Raw genomic sequence first — 19,342 nt, forward strand, 5'->3', positions numbered from 1 at the left:
GTGTCCTGGACCTGCAGGATGACAGCCGGGGCTGGTGGACTAAGCCAAACAGCAAGGCAGATTCCTTACAGCCAAACTGACCACCACATGCAGACGATGAGAGTGGGCACGGACCTCATAGTGTGTGCAACTGTGATGTTTAACTTTGTGTCAACTTTACGGGGCTAATGTGTGCCCAGATAGCTGGTAAATCGGTATCTCTGGGTATTTCTCAGAGATTAGCATTTGATTCAGTAGATGGAAGACCTGACTTCATCAGTGTGGGCTGAGAAAGGGCAAGTTCCCTCGCTCTCTGCTTGAGCGGGGACATCCACCTTCCGGTGCCCTTGGCTGTCGGAGCCCCTGGTTCTTGGGCCTTCGGGCTCAGACTGAATCACGCCATCTGCTTTGCCGGGTCTCCAGCTTGCAGTTGGCAGATCATGGGACTTCTCAGCCCCCACAGTCACATGAGCCAGTCCCTATAATAAATCTCCTCCTGCAGATCTATATATATCCTACTGGCTCTGTTTCCTGGAGAATCCTGACTAACAGTAATAAAAGGCTCACTCCTTTCATTCTCTTCTGTCCTCCTGGAGCTACGCTGCTGTTGAGTCCCAGGCCTTTGAATGTGGCTGGCGGGACACCCTCCCCAGGGCCTTCTCTGTCTCCTCCAGGGACGGCAGGCCTCAGCTCTCTGGCACGTGGGGTCTATGGTTGCAGCTCCCCAGGAACTGCCTTCATGGTTCTTTCCTCCTCCCGTGGCATCACGAGCGCCCATCTGCCTGCCTTGCTGGTAGACTTGAGGCCACCACACCCTGGTCTCTGTTTAAATGGCAAGCGGAGCTCCTTCTGCCCGGTGGCCTCCCTGCCATGCCCCTGCACCCATGAAGGCGGGAAGGAACTCAGGTGGGTGTGGATATCTGGGGCAGAGGGCTCAAGCTCAGGACTCTAGTGGCAGCACCAGGAGCTTGCAGGGCAGGCAGCGCCCCCTGCCCCCCTCCAGGACCAGCTGTGGAGGACACCCCTCCCACCAGGGGAGCAGACAGCCTCCCCTCGCCTCAGGGTGGGCTCCCCCTGCCTCAGGACCAGGGCTTCACGCAGTAGGTAAAAAGTGTTTTCTAAACTCTTCACAGGAAAAAGACAGGAAGTAGACACACCACTAAATGCCCAGATCACCAGTGATTCTGTTCAGGTGCCCTCCTCCTCCTTCTAAAAACATTTGTGAAGTCTAATGAATAGATATTTTCACAGGAAAATGATTATTTTTTAAGTAAATGCATTTTCTGGCAAAACTCTAGGACCCGTGCTTATGCAAATGGACGGTACAGATGGGGGCAGGGTGGGAGGCAGGGAGGAAGGGGGCACCCAAGCCGCATGTCCAGCCAGAGGGCAGACCAACAGCTTTGAGCACCTTGAAGTTTGTAACAAACAGCACAGAAAACAAGCCCAGGATCCAAGTGGCCGCCTTAGGTCCTGGCCTGGATGTGTGTCAAAGAGTGGTCATTGTGGAAGAATTGAGGGTCCAGAGATCCCCCACCCCCTGGGCCTGAGGGAGGGTGCTGGTGACAATGGGGACAGGCCACCTGGAGGACCTAGAAAGTGAGCCCCTAAATGACCAAGGACTAAGTCCTCTGGGGATGTCCCAGCAAAGGACAGACTCCAGGGCAGGTGGGGAGCAACCCTGCCCGTGTCACTGGAGTCCGGCAGAGGTCCCTTCTGCAGCCTACACCCCCGGGGATAGGACCCAGGACACAGGTCTTGTGGAGAGGCTTAAACACGCTTCTCCAGCCTCCCTAGTTTGGCATCTCTTTGCCAAGCAAAGGTCTCAAAGCGGGAGAGCAAGGAAGAGAAGATAGCCTGAAATGCCCCCTTCTCTCCACCCAGGCCATGGGAGCCACCTCAGGACACCCACTGGATGCAGGCAGGAGGGGAAAGGAGGCCAGCCTAGGCAGGGGCTGGGGTGGCGGGACAGCCCTGACCCTGGGTTGTGCAAGGGGGACACCCCTGCGTCCTGGCCTCCTCAACACTCTCGAAGCGCTGGAACTCCCCGGCGTGTGTGAGCAGGTCAGCAGGCCAGCCACACTGCCTAGTCCCTGCCCCCCATGCATGGGAGACAGGGCCATGGGAAGGGAATGTGGATGCAGCATGGTTCCTAGAGGAAAGGCCAGTCTCTGCTTCAGACACTCTTGTTGGAATTGTCAGGTTTGGCGCTCAGGCTGGGCAGGCGGGAGGCAGGTCGCAGGGATCCGAGGGCAGGTGTGGACCAGCTCCTCTGCAGCACACTGTCCCCTGCCTGTCAGAAATGCCAGCAGACACAAGGTCACTGGAGAGCACTGAGGGGCACCCACCTCCTGCACAGCCCTGGGGGTGTGAGTGGCCAGGCTGGGGCAGGCAGCAGGCCACCAGGCTGTGTGTGTCTCCTGGAGGTGGATACAATGGCCCCCTCTGCCCCCTCCCAGCCCTCCATCAGTACTCCTCACCCCAGCGACCGGGGGGCCTGCCCAGCACCCACACCCTCCCGCCACCTGGTCGCCCGCATGCCCCGGGCACTGAGAACGTGTCTGCCGGCCACCAAACCACAGATGGCCAATCAGCAGCTCCTGTCCTACAAACAAGCCCACCTCTGAGACTGGGGTTCTCCACAGAAGCCCACGCCAACTGCAGCTTCATGGTGTGACTGAACGCTGTGAGCTCCTGGGTGTCCCTCCAGCACTCCCACCCCCAGGACGGGACAGGAGCCAGCCAAAGTCCTAGAACGTTCCTGCCACCACCCTGCGACGGGGACCCAGGAGGCTTAGGGGCCAGGTCCCAACCAGGGCGGTTACATCTCCTCAGCCATCCTCAAAGGAAGCTGCTGCTCAGAGGACTAGGATGAGCAGGTCTCAAGGGCTGGCCATACCCCTGGGGCTGGTGGGGGAGGAGGGGAAGCAGAGAGCAGTGGCACCTTCCCCCACCCCCATGGGCCCAGCAAGCCCTCAGGCCCCCAGAGAGGGTCACCCAGGGGAGCTCCCAAAGAGAGACAGGGTTCCCAGCCTCTTCAGGCAAGCCACACAGGTTCTGGTTTTCAGGGAGGCCCCGAGGTCTGCAGTGCAGCTCCGTGGGGCTGGCCCCTCCCAGCACCACCCATCTGCCCTGGAAGACTCGAGCCTTGCCCTATGTGTGGAGCAGGGGAACCCAACAGTGCCCGAGAATACATCTAGAAATACACGTAAGAGACTGAGGAGAAAGGCATCAGGCCCAGCACAGTGACCACCAGTCCACTAGGTGGGTATTTTGGGGAGGGGGCCAAGGACACAGGTGACCCCTGAAGGTGGGAGTGGCACATCACCTAGAGCTTAGCAGAGAAGGATGAGAAGTCCGCCAGCGACTGGATGTCGTTAGGGAATGTCAGCCAGGCCCCACCATCAACCACCAGCAGGGCCCCCGTCACATAGGATGCCAAAGGGCTGGCCAGGAAGAGGGTGCTGTGGGCGATCTCCGTCTTGTTCCCCAGCCTCTGCAGGGGGCTTGCCAGGACCTTTGCCCTCATGCTGGCCTGTGGGCCACCTGGGAAGCAGTGGGAGGCTCAGCCCCTGTGGGCCCCAGGACCCCGGGGCCCTCCACCCTCCCTGCCCAGCTTTCCCTGAACCACACCTGGGAATGTTGGGGGCATCGTTAGCATCATCCTGGGGGAGCAGGAACAGGCCAGGTACAGTAACACCACTACAGAACCAGCACAGGGCCTTTCTCTGCTCACCCTGCCAAGGCTCTGGAGGCTTCAATGGGGCCCCACTTTGTGTCCGGCTCACACATCAAGACCAGCAGCCCCTGGCCTCTAGCTCTAGGGGACAGCTGCCCAAGTCCAGCTGACCCTTAGTCCATTGCAGGGCTGTGCAAACTGTCCCCAGCCTGGAGACGGACTCTTTGCCCACCCTGGGAAGCCATGAGGATTTGGCACTGATCCCAGGCCTGTCCCAGCCAGGTGGGAGGGGAGCCCTCGGAGGCACGGTGGAGGGGGCGGGGGTGCCTGTGCTTAGGGGAGCACCCGCTGGGGGGCCTGGGCTTCCCGGGAGCCTTACCCAGCCGCCGGAAGCCCTCTGTGCCGCTGATGGGGCCGGGGGCAAGGCTGTTGATGCGGATGTTCTGGGGGCCCCACTCCACAGCCAGGTGCCGTGTCATCGCATCTGCACGGGAGGCCGGCAGGCATGAGGGAGAAGCAGGGCTGCTCTGCCTTTAGGGAGGCCCGGGTGGGGCTGGGGGGACACTGCCAGCCTCTGGGGACAGGGATGGGGAGGAACCCACGTGGGCAGACCAGAGGGGGCGCCCGTACCCACGGCCGCCTTGGCAGAGCCTGCATGCACTTGGAGCACCTGCCCGCGGGTACCCAGGGTTGCAGTGATGTTCACGATCACCCCTCCATGGCGCTGCAACACACGAGAGGGGCAGTGAGTGGTGGCCAGAAGCGGGGAGGCCCTGGCCACGGGACACTCACATGGAAGAACTTCTCGTAGAGTACGCGAGACACGTTGAAGGTGCCCAAGGTGTCGATGTCCATCACGGTCTTGAAGGCGTTGGAGGACAAGGCACTGGCAGGGCACAGGAAGTTCCCGGCTGCACCTGCCAGTGGAAGGAGAGAGCGGATGGTGCTGGAGCCCCGGGCAGTTGAAGCATCTGGACCCTCGGGGTGGCCCAGGTTGGCCAGGGAAGGAAACCTGAGCATTTGGACAAGTTCCTGAATGATGGGCAGGATGGGTTTTATGGGTTGGATTGTGTCCTAAAAAAATTCGCTTAAGTCCCAACCCCTGGTGCCTGTGAACGTGATCTTATTTGAAAAGATGGTCTTTGCAGATGTCATCAAGGTAAGAGTAGATCATACTGAATTAGGGTGGCCTAAGCCCAACGATTGGCATCCTTAAAGAGAAGAGGACACAGACGTGCACAGGGGATGGCAGTGTGTGGAAGGCAGAGGCTGGAGGGGTGCAGCCCAGAGCCAGGGCCCACCAGGCAGCAACCCCAGGAGCTGAGGGCAGGGCCTGGGACAGAAGCTCCGCCGAGCCTTGTTTTCAGACTTCTGGCCTCCAGACTGTGAGAGAATATATTTCTGTTGTTTTAAGCTGCCCAGCTTATGACTTTGTTAGTGGCAGGAAAGTAAGACGCAGGATGTTTTTAAAGGAAATTTCAGCAAAAATGAACCTGAATGTAAAATAGGGACTATAGTTAACCGTATGTATCAATATCGGTTCCCCGGTTGTAACAAATGCAAGGTGTTCATAGTATGTGGAGTTCTCTGTACTATCTGCTCAATTAGTCTGCGAATCTAAAACTATACTAAAACAATAACATGTAGTCCTTTTTCTTTAAGGGGGAATTTCAGGACACAAGAGTGGCCCTACTCTATGATTCAGCCTAGTTCACAGGGCATCCTCTTGAGCCACAGCTGCACTGACCCGGAAGGAGCTGAGCTGGGCTGAGACAGTGGCCTGGAGCCAGGACAGTTCTGGGGCCTCCAAACAGGGAGATCTGGTATTGCTGACCTGTCAGAAGCCCCCTGGCCAGAAGGCCGAAGCAATGTGGAGGAGACATTAGTGACTTGAGAGCACGGCCACCACCACTGCCACCATGTGCCTCCTCAACAAGCCCAAGGGTGAGATGACCCCAGAGGAGCTGCAGAAGCGGGAGGAGGAAGAGTTTAACATGGGTCCACTCCCCGTGCTCACACAGTCGGTCAAGAACAACACCCAAGTGCTCATCAATTGCCACAACAAGAAGCTCCTGGGCCGTGTGAAGGCCTTTGATAGGCACCGCAACATGGTGCTGGAGAAAGTGAAGGAGGTGTGGACCGAGGTCCCCAAGAGTGGCAGGAGCAAGAAGAAGTCCAAGCCAGTCAACAAGCACCGCTACATCTCCAAGATGGTCCTGTGTGGGGACTCGGTCATTGTGGTCCTGTGGAACTCGCTCATGCATAGCCAGCAAGAAGGGGCCTCCTCCCCGCAATCAGAACTTGCCCCCTCGTTTTTCAAAGACCTGCCCTTTGCACTGGGAATAATAAAGTACTGTGATTTTTCTAAAAAGAAAAAAGGAAGCCCCCTGGCCTCGCTCAACAGTGACTCACAGTTAATGAGAATGTCGATCTTCCCGAACTCCTTCAGAGCCTGCTCCACGGCTGCCATGATGGCCAGGGGAGCTCGGACATCCAGAGATAAAGGGAGGCACTTCTGGCCAGTGGCAGCAGCCAGCTTTCTGGCAGCCTAGAAGCCGGACAGGAAGAGAGAGGTGGGCAGCAGGCCGGTGGCCTCAGCCTGGAGGAACAGCCCTTCAGAATCTGATAAGGATGATGAGCCAGGTTCTGCCAGGAAGCCGGGCTCTGCTGCTGAAACCCACTCTGCAGAGACACAACTGGCAAGTGGCCACTCCCTAGGGCCATGACCCCTGGTGGACGCTGCTAAGACAACCCGCACCCTCTCCCCTTTCATCACCCTCCAGGCCCCTGGTCACTAGTCACAGGTCAACGGCAGCTCCAGCTGACGTCCAGTCCCTGCCCCGAGACCAGCCGTGGCAGTGGAGAGACTCTCCACCCTCATGACCCTGGTGAGCCCAGATATCTGTCTTGGGGCCACAGTACCACCCAACATAAGGGTTCCTGCACAGGACCCAATAAGTAGATTCTTTAAAAAGACAAGGATGTCCCTGCGGGCCACTTCCATTGAAGCTCTGTATTTGGAAGAGGGGCAGGTTTTGATGTAATCATCCTCTGGACCTCAGGACCCTCCAGGCCCAGGCTCCCAGCCCCCAAAGCTACCCATGGACATGTGGGCACAGGAGAGACCCCTTACCATCGACACTCTGGGAAGACTTCTGCTGGCGATGACTGTGTGGCAGCCGTGCCTGCAAAGCCAGAGGGCAGGTGTGAGGGCAGCAAGGTGCAAGGGACACGCCCAGCCGGGCTCCTGCCTGGCGCTTGAAGCAAAGGTCCCCCTCCCCAAAGGGTCTCTCAGGCTTAAACACCAGCCTAGGGCTGAAGGCACAGCTAGCAGAGGACACAGGGGCCTCTGTGGGGCTGAGAGACTGTGGCAGGACCTCAGGCAGGCACCACTGGTTTCTGGGCTGGGTCTCTCTGGCATGAGGTATGCCAGCCATGCGGGGATGTGGGCCTTGCCCCAAACACCATGTGAGCAGCTGTGAGTCTTGGACACAGGGCCCAGACTCTGCATGAGTCCTGCTGGGTCCACCTGGGTCTCCCCGGGAGGCTGGAGTGAAGGACAGAGAGCCCATTCCAGGGCCAGGGCACCTCCCCTGCCTTACCTCCTGACAAACCCAGCCTCAAACTCAGTAACAGTACCAGCTACCACCTGCTAAGCCAGTCCCACTGAATCCTCAGAACACCACAGCACAGCTGGCCACGCTCTGCTCAGAGAAGCAACAAAGCTTCCAGCTAGGAAAACAAGTTCACCTGGAATGGATGAGTCCCAAAATCTCGTCCAGTGGGACATCTCTGAAAAGCAGGGTCCTGGAGGAAACCAGCTTCACCTCCCCTAACCCCAGCCTAACTCTAGGCCTCTCCTAGGTGGGGGTGACAAACTGTTGACCTGGGCCTGAGACCACAGACCTTGTGTCCCAGGAGACACTGTGCTCTGCATGGTGCCAGGGTCCAACTCGGCCCACACTGACCCTGGCTCAGCAAGACCCTGGGGGACACTGCAGTAGAATTACCTCAACCTTTGGATCCTCCCGCTTTGTACAAATGGGGGTGCTAAGGCCAGAGCCCAACAGTCTAGACTAATCTCTAGGAGAGGCTGTAGTCTTGCCTCTCCCCGGACAGCACTTGACCCCTTTCAGATGCTCTCTGATGGCCCTGGGGCTAGAGGGGTTCCCACCACCCACCGGCATTTTGCCCAAGATCCCAGGGTCCAGTGGGGTCTATGCAAGGGGGTGGGGAGCAAGATGGGGCACAGAGCACACAGAGCAGTGCTTACCGCATGAAAATCTCAGCAATCCGGAACCCGATTCCAGAGCCGCCGCCTGTGATGAAGGCTACCTTGTCCCTGAGAGAAGAAAATAGAGGCTCTTTAAAGAGGCCCCTGTTAAATGGGGGCGGGGAGGAGGTGCTCCTGGAGGACACTGACCCTCTGCACTGGGCACTTCTGTCAAATTTGAGAAACACTGCTTTTTAAAGCCTGCATTCCTCAGCTTTTTGAATCTTTGGGAAGAATGTCTCTATGCATAAAAGTCTCTATGCAGAAAGTTATCAATTAAGTGAGAAATGTTTTCAAAACATACAAGCCTTCCTCCAGCCACCTTCTAAGTGGATAGAGTAGATGGTTCCTGGAGAAAGAGAAACACGCATGGCTTTCTTGACATAAGAGAAGCATTTTTGGCCTAAGCCATTCTATGATCTAAGCCTGGTCACAGTCTTGTCCTCGAACAGGTCTCAAAAGAATACAGAAACTGGGACTTCCCTGGTGGTCCAGTGGTTAAGACTCCATGCTCCTGATGCAGGGACCTGATCCCTGGTCAGGGAACTAGATCCCGCATGCCACAACTGAAGATCCCACATGCCATGCCACATGTCACAACTAAGACCCGGTGCTGCCAAATAAATAAATTTTTTTTTTAAATAAAAATGGGTAGGGGTCACATATATATGCTGTCTACAAGAGACCCACTTCAGACTTAGGGACACATACAGACTGAAAGTGAGAGGATGGAAAAAGATATTCCATGTAAATGGAAATCAAAAGAAAGCTGGAGTAGCAATACTCATATCAGATAAAATAGACTTTAAAATAAAGAATGTTACAAGAGACAAGAAAGGACACTACATAACGATCAAGGGATTAATCCAGGAAGAAGAAATAACAATTATAAATAGATATACACCCAACATAGCAGCACCTCAATACATAAGCCAACTGCTAACAGCTATAAAAGAGGAAATCGACAGTAACACAATAATAGTGGAGGACTTTGGGCTTCCCTGGTGGCTCAGTGGTTAAGAATCTGCCTGCCAATGCAGGGGACACAGGTTCAAGCCCTGGCCCGGAAGATCCCACATACCGTGGAGCAACTAAGCCCATGCACCACAACTACTGATCCTGTGCTCTAGAGCCCGTGAGCCACAACTACTGAGCCCACGCACCACAACTACTGAAGCCTGTGCACCTAAAGCCTGTGCTCTGCAACAAGAGAAGCCACCACAATGAGAAGCCTGCACACCACAACGAAGAGTACCCCTGCTCACTGCAACTAGAGAAAGCCCGCATGCAGCAACGAAGACCCAACACAGTCAAAAATAAATAAATAAATTAAAAAAAATAATAATAATAGTGGGGGACTTTAACACCTCACTTACACCAATGGACAGATCATCCAGACAGAAAATTAATAACAAAACACAAACTTTAAATGACAAAATAGACCAGATAGATTTAATTGATATTTATAGGACATTCCATCCAAAAACAGCAGATTACACTTCCTTCTCAAGTGCACATGGAACGTTCTCCAGGATAGATCACATCTTGGGTCACAAATCAAGCCTCGGTAAATTTAAGAAAATTGAAATCATATCAAGCATCTTTTCCGACCATAACGCTATGAGATTAGAAATCAATTACAGGGGAAAAAACATAAAAAACACAAACACATGGAGGCTACACAATACATTACTAAATAACCAAGAGATCACTGAAGAAATCAAAGAGGAAATAAAAAATACCTAGAGACAAATGACAATGAAAACACAATGATCCAAAACCTATGGGATGCAGGAAAAGCAGTTCTAAGAGGGAAGTTTATAGCAATACAAGCCTACCTCAAGAAACAAGAAAAATCTCAAATAAACAATCTAACCTTACACCTAAAGGAACTAAAGAAAGAAGAACAAACAAAACCCAAAGTTAGCAGAAGGAAATAAACCATAAAGATCAGAGCAGAAATAAATGAAATAGAAACAAAGAAAACAACAGCAAAGATCAATAAAACTAAAAGGTGGTTCTTTGAGAAGATAAATAAAATTGGTAAACCACTAGCCAGACTCATCAAGAAAAAGAGGGAGAGGACTCAAATCAATAAAACTAGAAATGAAAAAGGAGAAGTTACAACAGACACCGCAGAAATACAAAGCATCCTAAGAGACTACTACAAGCAACTATATGCCAATAAAATGGACAACCTGGAAGAAGTGGACAAATTCTTAGAAAGGTATAACCTTCCAAGACTGAACCAGGAAGAAATAGAAAATATGAACAGACCAATCACAAGTAATGAAATTGAAACTGTGATTAAAAATCTTCCAACGAACAAAAGTGCAGGACCAGATGGCCTCACAGGTGAATTCTATCAAACATTTAGAGAAGAGCTAACACCCATCCTTCTCAAACTCTTCCAAAAAATTGTGGAGGAAGGAACACTCCCAAACTCATTCTATGAGGCCACCAGCACCCTGATACCAAAACCAGATAAAGATACTACAAAAAAAGAAAATTACAGACCAATATCACTGATGAATATAGATGCAAAAATCCCCAACAAAATACTAGCAAACTGAATCCAACAACATATTAAAAGGATCATACACCATGATCAAGTGGGATTTATCCCAGGGACGCAAGGATTCTTCAATATATGCAAATCAATCAATGTGATACACCATATTAACAAATTGAAGAATGAAAACCATATGATCATCTCAATAGATGCAGAAAAAGCTTTTGACAAAATTCAACACCCATTTATGATAAAAACTCTCCAGAACGTGGGCATAGAGGGAACCTACCTCAACATAATAAAGGCCATGTATGAAAAAACCCACAGCAACATCATTCTCAATAGTGAAAACCTGAAAGCACTTCCTCTAAGATCAGGAAAAAAACAAGGATGTCCACTCTCGCCACTATTATTCAGCATAGTTTGGAAGTCCTAACCACTGCAATCAGAGAAGAAAAAGAAATAAAAGGAATACAAATTGGAAAAGAAGAAGTAAAACTGTCACTGCAGATGACATGATAATATACATAGAGAATCCTAAAGATGCCACCAGAAAACTACTAGAGCTAATCAATGAATTTGGTAAAGTTGCAGGATACAAAATTAATGCACAGAAATCTCTTGCATTCCTATACACTAACAACAAAAGATCAGAAAGCGAAATTAAGGAAACAATCCCATTTACCATTGCAACAAAAAGAATAAAATACCTAGGAATAAACCTACCTAAGGAGGTAAAAGACCTGTACTCAGAAAACTATAAGACACTGATGAAAGAAATCAAAGATGACACAAACAGATGGAGAGATATACCATGTTCTTGGATTGGAAGAATCAATATTGTGAAAATGACTACTACCCAAAGCAATCTACAGATTCAATGCAATCCCTATCAAATTACCAGTGTCATTTTTTACAGAACTAGAACAAAAAATCTTAAAATTTGTGTAGAGACACAAAAGACCCCGAATAGCCAAAGCAGACTTGAAGGAAAAAAACGGAGCTGGAGGAATCAGACTCCCTGACTTCAGACTATACTACAAAGCTACAGTAATCAAGACAATATGGTACTGGCACAAAAAGAGAAATACAGATCAGTGGAACAGGACAGAAAGCCCAGAGATAAACCCATGCACCTATGGTCAACTAATCTATGACAAAGGAGGCAAGAATATATAATGGAGAAAAGATAGTCTCTTCAATAAGTGGTGCTGGGAGCACTGGACAGCTACATGTAAAAGAATGAAATTAGAACACTCCCTAATACCATACACAAAAATAAACTCAAAATGGATTAAAGACTTAAATGTAAGACCAGACACTATAAAACTCTTAGAGGAAAACATAGGAAGAACACTCTTTGCCATAAATCACAGCAAGGTCTTTTTTTGACGCAACTCCTAGAGTAATGGAAATAAAAACAAAAATAAACAAATGGGACGTAATGAAACTTAAAAGCTTTTGCCCAGCAAAGGAAACTACAGACAAGACACAAAGACAACCCTCAGAATGGGAGAAAATATTTGCAAATGGAGCAACAAAGGATTAATCTCCAAAATATATAAACAGCTCATGCAGCTCAATATTTAAAAAAACAAACAACCCAATCAAATAATGGGCAGAAGACCTAAATAGACATTTCTCCAAAGAAGACATACAGATGGCCAAGAGGCACATGAAAAGCTGCTCAATATCACTAATTATTAGAGAAATGCAAATCAAAACTACAATGAGGTATCACCTCACACGGGTTAGAATGGGCATCATCAGAAAATCTGCAAACAACAAATGCTGGAGAGAGTGTGGAGAAAAGGGAACCCTCCTACACTGTTGGTGGGAATGTAAATTGATACAGCCACTATGGAGAACAGTATGGAGGTTCCTTAAAAAACTAAAAATAGAATTATCCTAGGACCCAGCAATCCCACTACTGGGTATATATGCAGAGAACACCATAATTCAAAAAGACACATGCACCCCAATGTTCATGGCAGCACTATTTACAATAGCCAGGTCATGGAAGCAACCTAAATGCCCATCGACAGACGAATGGATAAAGAAAATGTGGTACGTATATACAATGGAATATTACTCAGCCATAAAAAGGAACGAAGTTGGGTCATTTGTAGAGACGTGGATGGACCTAGAGACTGTCATACAGAGTGAAGTAAGTCAGAAAGAGAAAAACAAATATCATATATTAACGCATACATGTGGAACCTAGAAAAATGGTACAGATGAACCGGTTTGCAGGGCAGAAATAGAGACACAGATGTAGAGAACAAACATATGGACACCAAGGGGGGAAAGTGGCGGGGAGGCGTGGTGGTGGGATGAATTGGGAGTTCGGGATTGACATATATACACTAATATGTATAAAATAGATAACTAATAAGAACCTGCTGTATAAAAAAATAAATAAAATAAAAATTTTAAAAAATGGATAGGGGTCAAACTCTATCCAAGTTAAAAAAAAAAGAATACAGAAACTAACGATTGTCATCAGCAAGAGAAGTAACAATAGCAAAGATAATAAATCAGGTTTAGAGACTCCCAGTTGTTTCCATGGTAAAGATTAGCCTGAAGTGCGCAATCATCAGATCAACTGGAACCTCAGGGATGATGACCCTTGTGACTTCAATCAATTAAAGCTTGGTCTCTCAACCGCCCAAACCCTTCATGAATATGCATGCACCTTTAGCTTAAAACTTCCCCAAATTTGCTGTGCGGGGAGACTCCGCTTTGGGGAAAATCTCCAATGTTCTCCTTACTTGCTGCTGGCAGTAATAAATCCTTCCCTCTCCTGACCTTTGGCTTGGTTGTGTCCTTTGACACTCACCCCCACCTCGGAGCATTGCTAATGAACACCCACCATCACCCACAGGACAAACAGACCGTGCTCACAGCCATGCAAAGATCAGAACACCAGCAGTTGCATCTCTGGGGCACCTGGACCTCCGGACAGTCTGGCCATCAGGCATGGGGTCCTCACGCATCCCAGTAAAACCGCAGTCCCCGTGCAGCCCGCACCGCAGGCGCCCCCGCCCCCTGCCCGGCTCCCTGGGGCGCCCCCGACACGGCCCTCACCGAAGCAAGTCCGGACAGAAGAGGTGGCGGTACTCCGGGAGACAGTCGTCCTCGCTGACGTCAGGCGGTGGCTGGGCCATGGCGCTCGGTGCGGGCCTGGGAGGCTAGAACAGCAGGGGCCCGCCGGGATCAGGACTCCGACCTCGTCCTCCAGGGACAGGTGGCGCTGCGCCCGCGCCCTCCTCTCTGGCTGGCCTGGGACGAGGAGGCCCGGCCCACCCGGCGCTCGCCCCTCTCGGGACGCTCCGCCTCCGCGTGCTCTCGCTCCTCCCAGGAAGCCCCGCCTCCGCGTCCCCTCGCTCCTCCCAGGACGCTCCAACCACCCCGGCCCTCCCTCTTCCCAGGACAACCGAGTCCTTCCCGGCCCTGACCCCGCTTCTCCCAGGACGTCCGGCCGCATGGCCGCGCGGCCTGCTGGGACTGGAAGTCACTCTGGGCGCCAAGGTGTGCGCAGGCGCAGTGCGGCGGGCAGGTTCTCGCGGCGGAGGCGCGGTGAACGCGGATGGGAGCTGTCCGCTTTCCCGACTGCTTTTCACAAGGCTGGGCGTCAGTGCCGGGGTCGGAGCCGGCCGGACAAAGGGGACACTCGGTTCCTGGGCTAAGGTGGAGCTCGCGGGCCGGCCCAGGGCCCCTCGGCTTCCCTCACCGCCCTGGGCCCTGCTGTGCATTTAAAACACCTGGTCGGACTCGCCTAGCATTTAAAGTTCCTCGCCTCCTGGACGCTTCCCTTTCCTGTTGCAAAAGTGTGACGTAGAAGAGGGAAGGAGAGTAGAGCCCAGAAAAGCCATGGGAAACAAGGAAGGCCCTTCTCTCGAATGGCCAGTCCCAGGGTTGGCTCCCAACACGACCCTCTCGCGGCCAGTAAAGTCAGTACACTTCATCCGTGCCCTCATGTGTAGGCACAGAGAGCAACCAAAGCCGGGAATCCGGGACCAGCGCTTCCGTCGGCAAGACGTCAAATTTGAGTGAGGACCAAGTCGGCCTCCGCAGGTGTAATGATGTGTGGTGTCCAGTACCTGTGACAAGTGACCGGGGACACACCTGAGGACCAGGCGTAAGTGTGTAGTGTCAGTGTGGTCACCAGCCTTTCTGCCCTGGGGGCGGCTTCAGTTCCCTGCCTACCCCTTCCTGCAACCCTCCAGTCCTGCCTAGGGCTCCTCCTTCAGGGAGAGCACTAGCTCAGGGGCTCAGCTTGGATTCCCCAGATTTCAGGCTGGAGGTCTCTGGACCTCTGCCTGTCTCATACATTCAACAAAGTTATTGATTCCCTCCTGGTGTGTGAGAGATGGTAAGCTTCATTTCTACTTTCAAGCTGCTTACAACTTTGCATAAAGGCCTCATCCTTACCTCAGAGATGGCAGAGGCTGTAATGAGCACTCCACCCCCACGCACAGCACAGTGAATTTTAATGTCCCCACTCTGGGGGAAGGGAGGTCACACTACCAGCTTTTGGAGGCACCCCAAAGCTTGTCTGGCACTTTGGTACAGAAAGGATTTTGTCCAATCTCTTGCTTGCTTCGGATAATACTAAAAGGCACATAAAGTTGGTGGCTCAACCCCTCTGGGCTGGGGTGGGGCAGCAGGTGGACAGGCGGGTGGGTCTGGGACAGATGGGCAGAGCATGGGTGTGGGCTCAAGGTCTTGTCGACAGAGGTAGTTGGTCCTGGGTGGATGCTGGGGTGACCGAGGGCACCCTGAGTGCTCAGGCTGGATAGATGCTGCTGTGGTGGCCTTCGTCTGCCCAGTCCACCAGCTCACTGCTCTGGAACCACAGCTGGATCTCCCTCTGGGCCCCCTCCACGGAGTCGCTGGCGTGGATGACATTCCTGTGCCAGGTGGCAGAGGTAGGACACAGGCTTCAGTGTGCACCTTGGGGGTCCCAGGGACAGTCTGCTGATCCCCTACTGTCGAGGGGAGCAAGCGGGGTGATTGTACAGAGGTGAAAGGAAGAACAGGGGAGCTGCAAAACTGGATTACAGCCTGATCTCAGCTTCTTACCCACAACCTCATCTGTCCCGTGCTAACCCCCGGGGTGTCTGGCGATAAAGTGAGGTGACAGACAACGATGGCAGAGCACATATAAAACACCCAGGGAATGCTTTATCTTCTCCTGTGTGCATGAAAGGGTTTTTAAAAAAACTGCACTAGCAAACGTTAGGTGTGATGTGCCATCAGTAAAAGTCTCCTCTGGCTTTACTTTCTCCTGAGCAAGAAGCCCAGGTCTGGTGGATCTGCCTTAGCAGCAAGCCGCCACCCCAAGCCCCTAGTGAGCTGGCCCTCAGCTCCAAGTGGCCGAGTGTGTTAGGGCCCCCATACCTGCTGATGTGGATGCTGAAGTCTCCCCGGATGGTGCCAGGGGCAGCCTCAGCCGAGTTGGTGTGTCCTATCATAGCCCTCGAGGTGCAAACCACATTGGGGCCTTCCCAGACCTGCAGCACAGAGATAAAGGAGGTGGGGAGAGGTGGGTATCACCAAGGGCTCAGTCCAGGACCCTCCACCCCTCCCACCACCCCTGCCCCGCTGTACCATGGCCACCACCGGGCCGGAGCTCATGTAGCTGATGAGGGCTGGATAGAAGGGCTTCCTCTGCAGGTCGTGGTAGTGCTCGGCAAGGATGCTCTCTGGTGCCTGGTGCATTGGGGGAAGGAGGTGAGAGGAGGCCCTGGAGAGGGAGCCCCACCAGGCACTGGGACAGTGACATGGTGTACTGATCACAGGGCCCTTTGCAGACGACACCTACATGGGGCAGCACTCCAGCCACAAAAGCACAAGGCAGACACCTCCCCACCCCTCCCCTTCTTCTGCCAACACCAGGATGTCTTCCTGACGCAGGGCTGAGATGTGAGAAGCCCCCCATCCCAGTCCCCTCAGGGACACCCACAGGCCAAGAGCCCTGGTACCTGCAGCATCTTCATCCCCACCAGCTTGAAGCCCCTCCTCTCAAAGCGCTGTATCACATCCCCAACGAGCCTCCGCTGCACCCCGTCTGGCTTCACCGCAACCAGGGTCCGCTCCAGGGTCCAGGAGGGTCCTCCTTTAGAAGAGGGGGGTTCGGGGCTGCCGAGGCCTCACCCTTTCATGTCTCCCGGACCTGGGTTCCCCTGCCAGGACCCAGGGGTCACCTGGACTTCAGAGTGTCTGCCTCAGGCAGAGCAGCTCTGGAGGGGAGAAGTGTGGTGTCCACAGCCAGTACTGTCTAGCATGGTGCTACCCCTTGGGACAAGCAGCACAGGGGGTCCCTGGGGACTTCAGCCTGTCAGAGGGGCCATGGGCCCTCCCAGGCAGTGGCAGAAGCTGCCCATGATAGAGCTGATGTCCCCTGAAAAGGCATCTATCTTAGACAGCCTGGAGGCCTAGGGAGGCACAGTCCAGCTCAGAGGCCACCCGGAGGCCCAAAGATGCCACACTGGAAAGAAAGTACAAGTCTTGGCCTGATTTTCACTCTTGTCCTTTGTGGCGCTAGCACAATGTCTGAACCCCCAACCTGCCACATCAGGAAGGAACTACCACCCATCTTCTGGGTCTCAGGTGAAGGAATGGCAGGGGACCAGGGAGACAGAAGTGCACTTTCCCCACCGGCTGGGCCACAGACAGCGGGACAAAGGGACCTGGGGATTGAGGAGAAAGGTGGAGGGGTTCCTGTCTGCAGGTGGGGAGAGTTGAGAGGGCTCCTCCCCTCACACCTCCGTTGGCCAGGCTGCTGTGGGGTTCCAGGGTGGGATGCTTCCAGACCTAAAGTCAACACTGCCACAGTCTTCCCCCTCCTGGGGAGACACTGCCCGGAAGACCCCCCAGCATCGTCACCCTCCTACAGCCCCAGGCCACTTCCAGAGTTATGCTGACCCTCAGCATTGGGTCCAGGGTCAAGTGTACTTTTGAGAGGAGCCCAGACCCTGGATGTCTAGCTAATTCCTGCAAAGAGGGAGGAGAAAACTGGAGGAGCGATGAGACATAGGGTCCAGGAGGGCCAGTGTCCCTGGAGGCATCTGCAGCTGCCTTCCCATCCCCAGGAGGAAAATAAACCAAAGTTGTGCAGGGCCTGGAGAGCAGACAGTGGGTTCCCACCACATCCCTTCAATGAACTGCGCTGGAGGAAGTCCCCCCAACCTTATTCCGTCCCCCAAGCCCAGTGCCTGGGGGCCCTGCTGCCAGCTGGCTTGTGCCTCAGCCGGTGGCAGTTCACTCTTGCCAGCATTTGGAACGCCAGGACATCTGCTGCTCAGGAAGAGCCTGAGGGTCAGCAGCTAGGGCAGAGGTCCCTGTGGATACCAGCGGGCAGGGATAGGCCAGAGGGAAAAACGCCCCAGGACGGCAGTGTTCATCTGATGAGAATGACCCCTCTCAGGAGCCCCGAGTCCGCCGCAAAGTGTGGCCACCAGGCTTCTGGCTTCCTGCTGCCCTGGAACCCTGGGGACCCCCTGCCCTGAGCACGGTGAGGAGGTGAGCGGGGGCGTGGGGGGCTGGGTGGGAGTGAGCGGTGCTGGTGGTGGGGGGTGCGTGCAGGGCCCCAGCCCGGCGAGAACCCGACGGTCGCGCAGCTCCAGCCGGCCAGTCCCGAGGCCTCAAGCCCCCTGCGCCAGGGCCCGCACGTGCGCCAGCAGAGGCCTGCGGCGCCTCAGCCCGCCCCACCTCGCGCATGGCCGCCGGGTGGGCGGACTCACCAGAGCTGGAGCGCGCAAGCAGGCTGGCGACCGGGGCCCGCGTGCGGCACATCAGCCCCCGCAGCGCCGCGCGCCCGGAGAGACCGCGCATGACTCCCTGCCCGCGAGTGCTGTCTGAGAGCGCAAGAGAGAGGCCCGGGGATAGAGGGGGAGGGGCAGAGGGAAGTGGGAGGGAGGAGGGTGGAGGGAGAAAAGGAACCTGGGGAAGGGTTGGAGGGACAGAGGGAAGCGGGAGGAGGGAAGGGGAGGGAGGTGGAGGGGCAGAGGGAGAAAAGGAACCCGGGGAACGGGCAGCGGGAGAAAGGTAGGAGGGAGGGAGGGGAAGGGGGAGAGGAGGAGGGGTGGAGGGAGGGAGAGCAGCGCAAGGCCCCCATGGCCTCTACCCTCGCGGCCCCACACCGACCCTGATTCACTCAGGCGGCCTAAGGAAGTATTTAATGTCAATTTCTGTTAAAATCAGAAGAAAAAAACAACAATGATGATGAACACAGCATGGATTGTATTCGTCTTTATACGAACACAGTCCTTAAGTATCAGTTTGAGTTCATGCAAGTCCTCCTGCGCCTGTCTTGGGCTGCACCCCGCCCTAGCAGGAGGACCTGCTTCTGGGGGGCGGGGGGTGTTCTCCCACCTGAGTCTCCCTCGAAAATTACACCCTGCATCAGGGGAGGGTGGACCTGGATGGTCAGGCAAGGTCAGGCAAGACATCTCTGCATTTGGATGGGGAAAATCCCACCTTTATTCTCAAGTGGACATGTAACTGCATTCCTCTAACTGAAGGAATTTAGCTTCCACTGAAACCCTTACGGTGCCTGTGACTTTATCGCAAGCAGAAATCACAGATATTCTCATTTACTATATTGTTCCAGTTGAGAAGATGGCGCAGTACTGTTTGAAATATGAGATCAGCTGCAAGATCTTATGTAATGAGTTTTCGTTTTCTTTTTGTTTTAATTTTATTTATTTATTTTTGGCTGTGTTGGGTCTTCGTTGCTGTGCGCGGGCTTTCTCTAGATGCGATGAGCGGGGGCTACTCTTCGTTGGGGTGCACAGGCTTGTGAATGTGTTGGCTTCTCTTGTTGCGGAGCCCAGGCTCTAGGCGCGCGGGTTTCAGTAGTTGTGGAGCACGGGCTAAGTTGCTCCGTGGCATG

General features: G+C 53.5%; 3 protein-coding genes across 3 annotated transcripts; 1 reads left to right on the plus strand and 2 right to left on the minus strand.

The window, feature by feature from the left end:
- Positions 1–1,239: 1,239 nt before the first annotated feature.
- Positions 1,240–13,690, minus strand: DECR2 (2,4-dienoyl-CoA reductase 2). The gene is made up of 9 exons (XM_082856257.1): positions 13,531–13,690; positions 7,932–8,000; positions 6,792–6,843; positions 6,071–6,206; positions 4,451–4,575; positions 4,289–4,382; positions 4,038–4,142; positions 3,308–3,525; positions 1,240–2,272 (listed from the first exon to the last, which is right to left on the minus strand). Exons 1-8 carry the CDS (start codon positions 13,608–13,610, stop codon positions 3,308–3,310), a joined length of 879 nt encoding a protein of 292 aa, XP_082712383.1. The 5' UTR covers positions 13,611–13,690; the 3' UTR covers positions 1,240–2,272.
- Positions 5,041–6,017, plus strand: LOC309972893 (small nuclear ribonucleoprotein Sm D2-like; the record flags this gene model as incomplete). Its single annotated transcript, XM_082856798.1, has 2 exons — positions 5,041–5,927; positions 5,981–6,017. The coding sequence occupies exons 1-2, from the start codon at positions 5,578–5,580 to the stop codon at positions 6,015–6,017; spliced, it is 387 nt and encodes a 128-aa protein (XP_082712924.1). The 5' UTR covers positions 5,041–5,577.
- A 1,393-nt stretch (positions 13,691–15,083) lies between the features above and the next one.
- NME4 (NME/NM23 nucleoside diphosphate kinase 4) lies at positions 15,084–18,299 on the minus strand. Its single transcript, XM_082856573.1, has 5 exons — positions 18,192–18,299; positions 16,431–16,564; positions 16,057–16,158; positions 15,847–15,959; positions 15,084–15,356 (listed from the first exon to the last, which is right to left on the minus strand). The coding sequence occupies exons 1-5, from the start codon at positions 18,280–18,282 to the stop codon at positions 15,233–15,235; spliced, it is 564 nt and encodes a 187-aa protein (XP_082712699.1). The 5' UTR covers positions 18,283–18,299; the 3' UTR covers positions 15,084–15,232.
- Between the last annotated feature and the right edge of the window lie 1,043 nt (positions 18,300–19,342).

This window comes from Leucopleurus acutus, assembly GCF_964270905.1.
Source record: "Leucopleurus acutus genome assembly, chromosome: 16".
NCBI classification, from domain to species: Eukaryota; Metazoa; Chordata; class Mammalia; order Artiodactyla; family Delphinidae; genus Leucopleurus; species Leucopleurus acutus.

Bases quoted from the DNA above. Each gene is read 5' to 3' on its own strand.
- DECR2 (XM_082856257.1), bottom strand. From the start codon at position 13,610: ATGGCCCAGCCACCGCCTGACGTCAGCGAGGACGACTGTCTCCCGGAG. The intron at 8,001-13,530 runs GTGAGGGCCGTG...TTCTTCTCTCAG, and splicing joins TTCTGTCCGGACTTGCTTCG to GGACAAGGTAGCCTTCATCA. The intron at 4,576-6,070 runs GTGAGTCACTGT...TTCCACTGGCAG, and splicing joins GATCGACATTCTCATTAACT to GTGCAGCCGGGAACTTCCTG.
- NME4 (XM_082856573.1), bottom strand. From the start codon at position 18,282: ATGCGCGGTCTCTCCGGGCGCGCGGCGCTGCGGGGGCTGATGTGCCGC. The intron at 15,960-16,056 runs GTACAGCGGGGC...TCTGTGCTGCAG, and splicing joins CCGGCCCGGTGGTGGCCATG to GTCTGGGAAGGCCCCAATGT. The intron at 15,357-15,846 runs GTATGGGGGCCC...CACCTGGCACAG, and splicing joins TTCAGCATCCACATCAGCAG to GAATGTCATCCACGCCAGCG.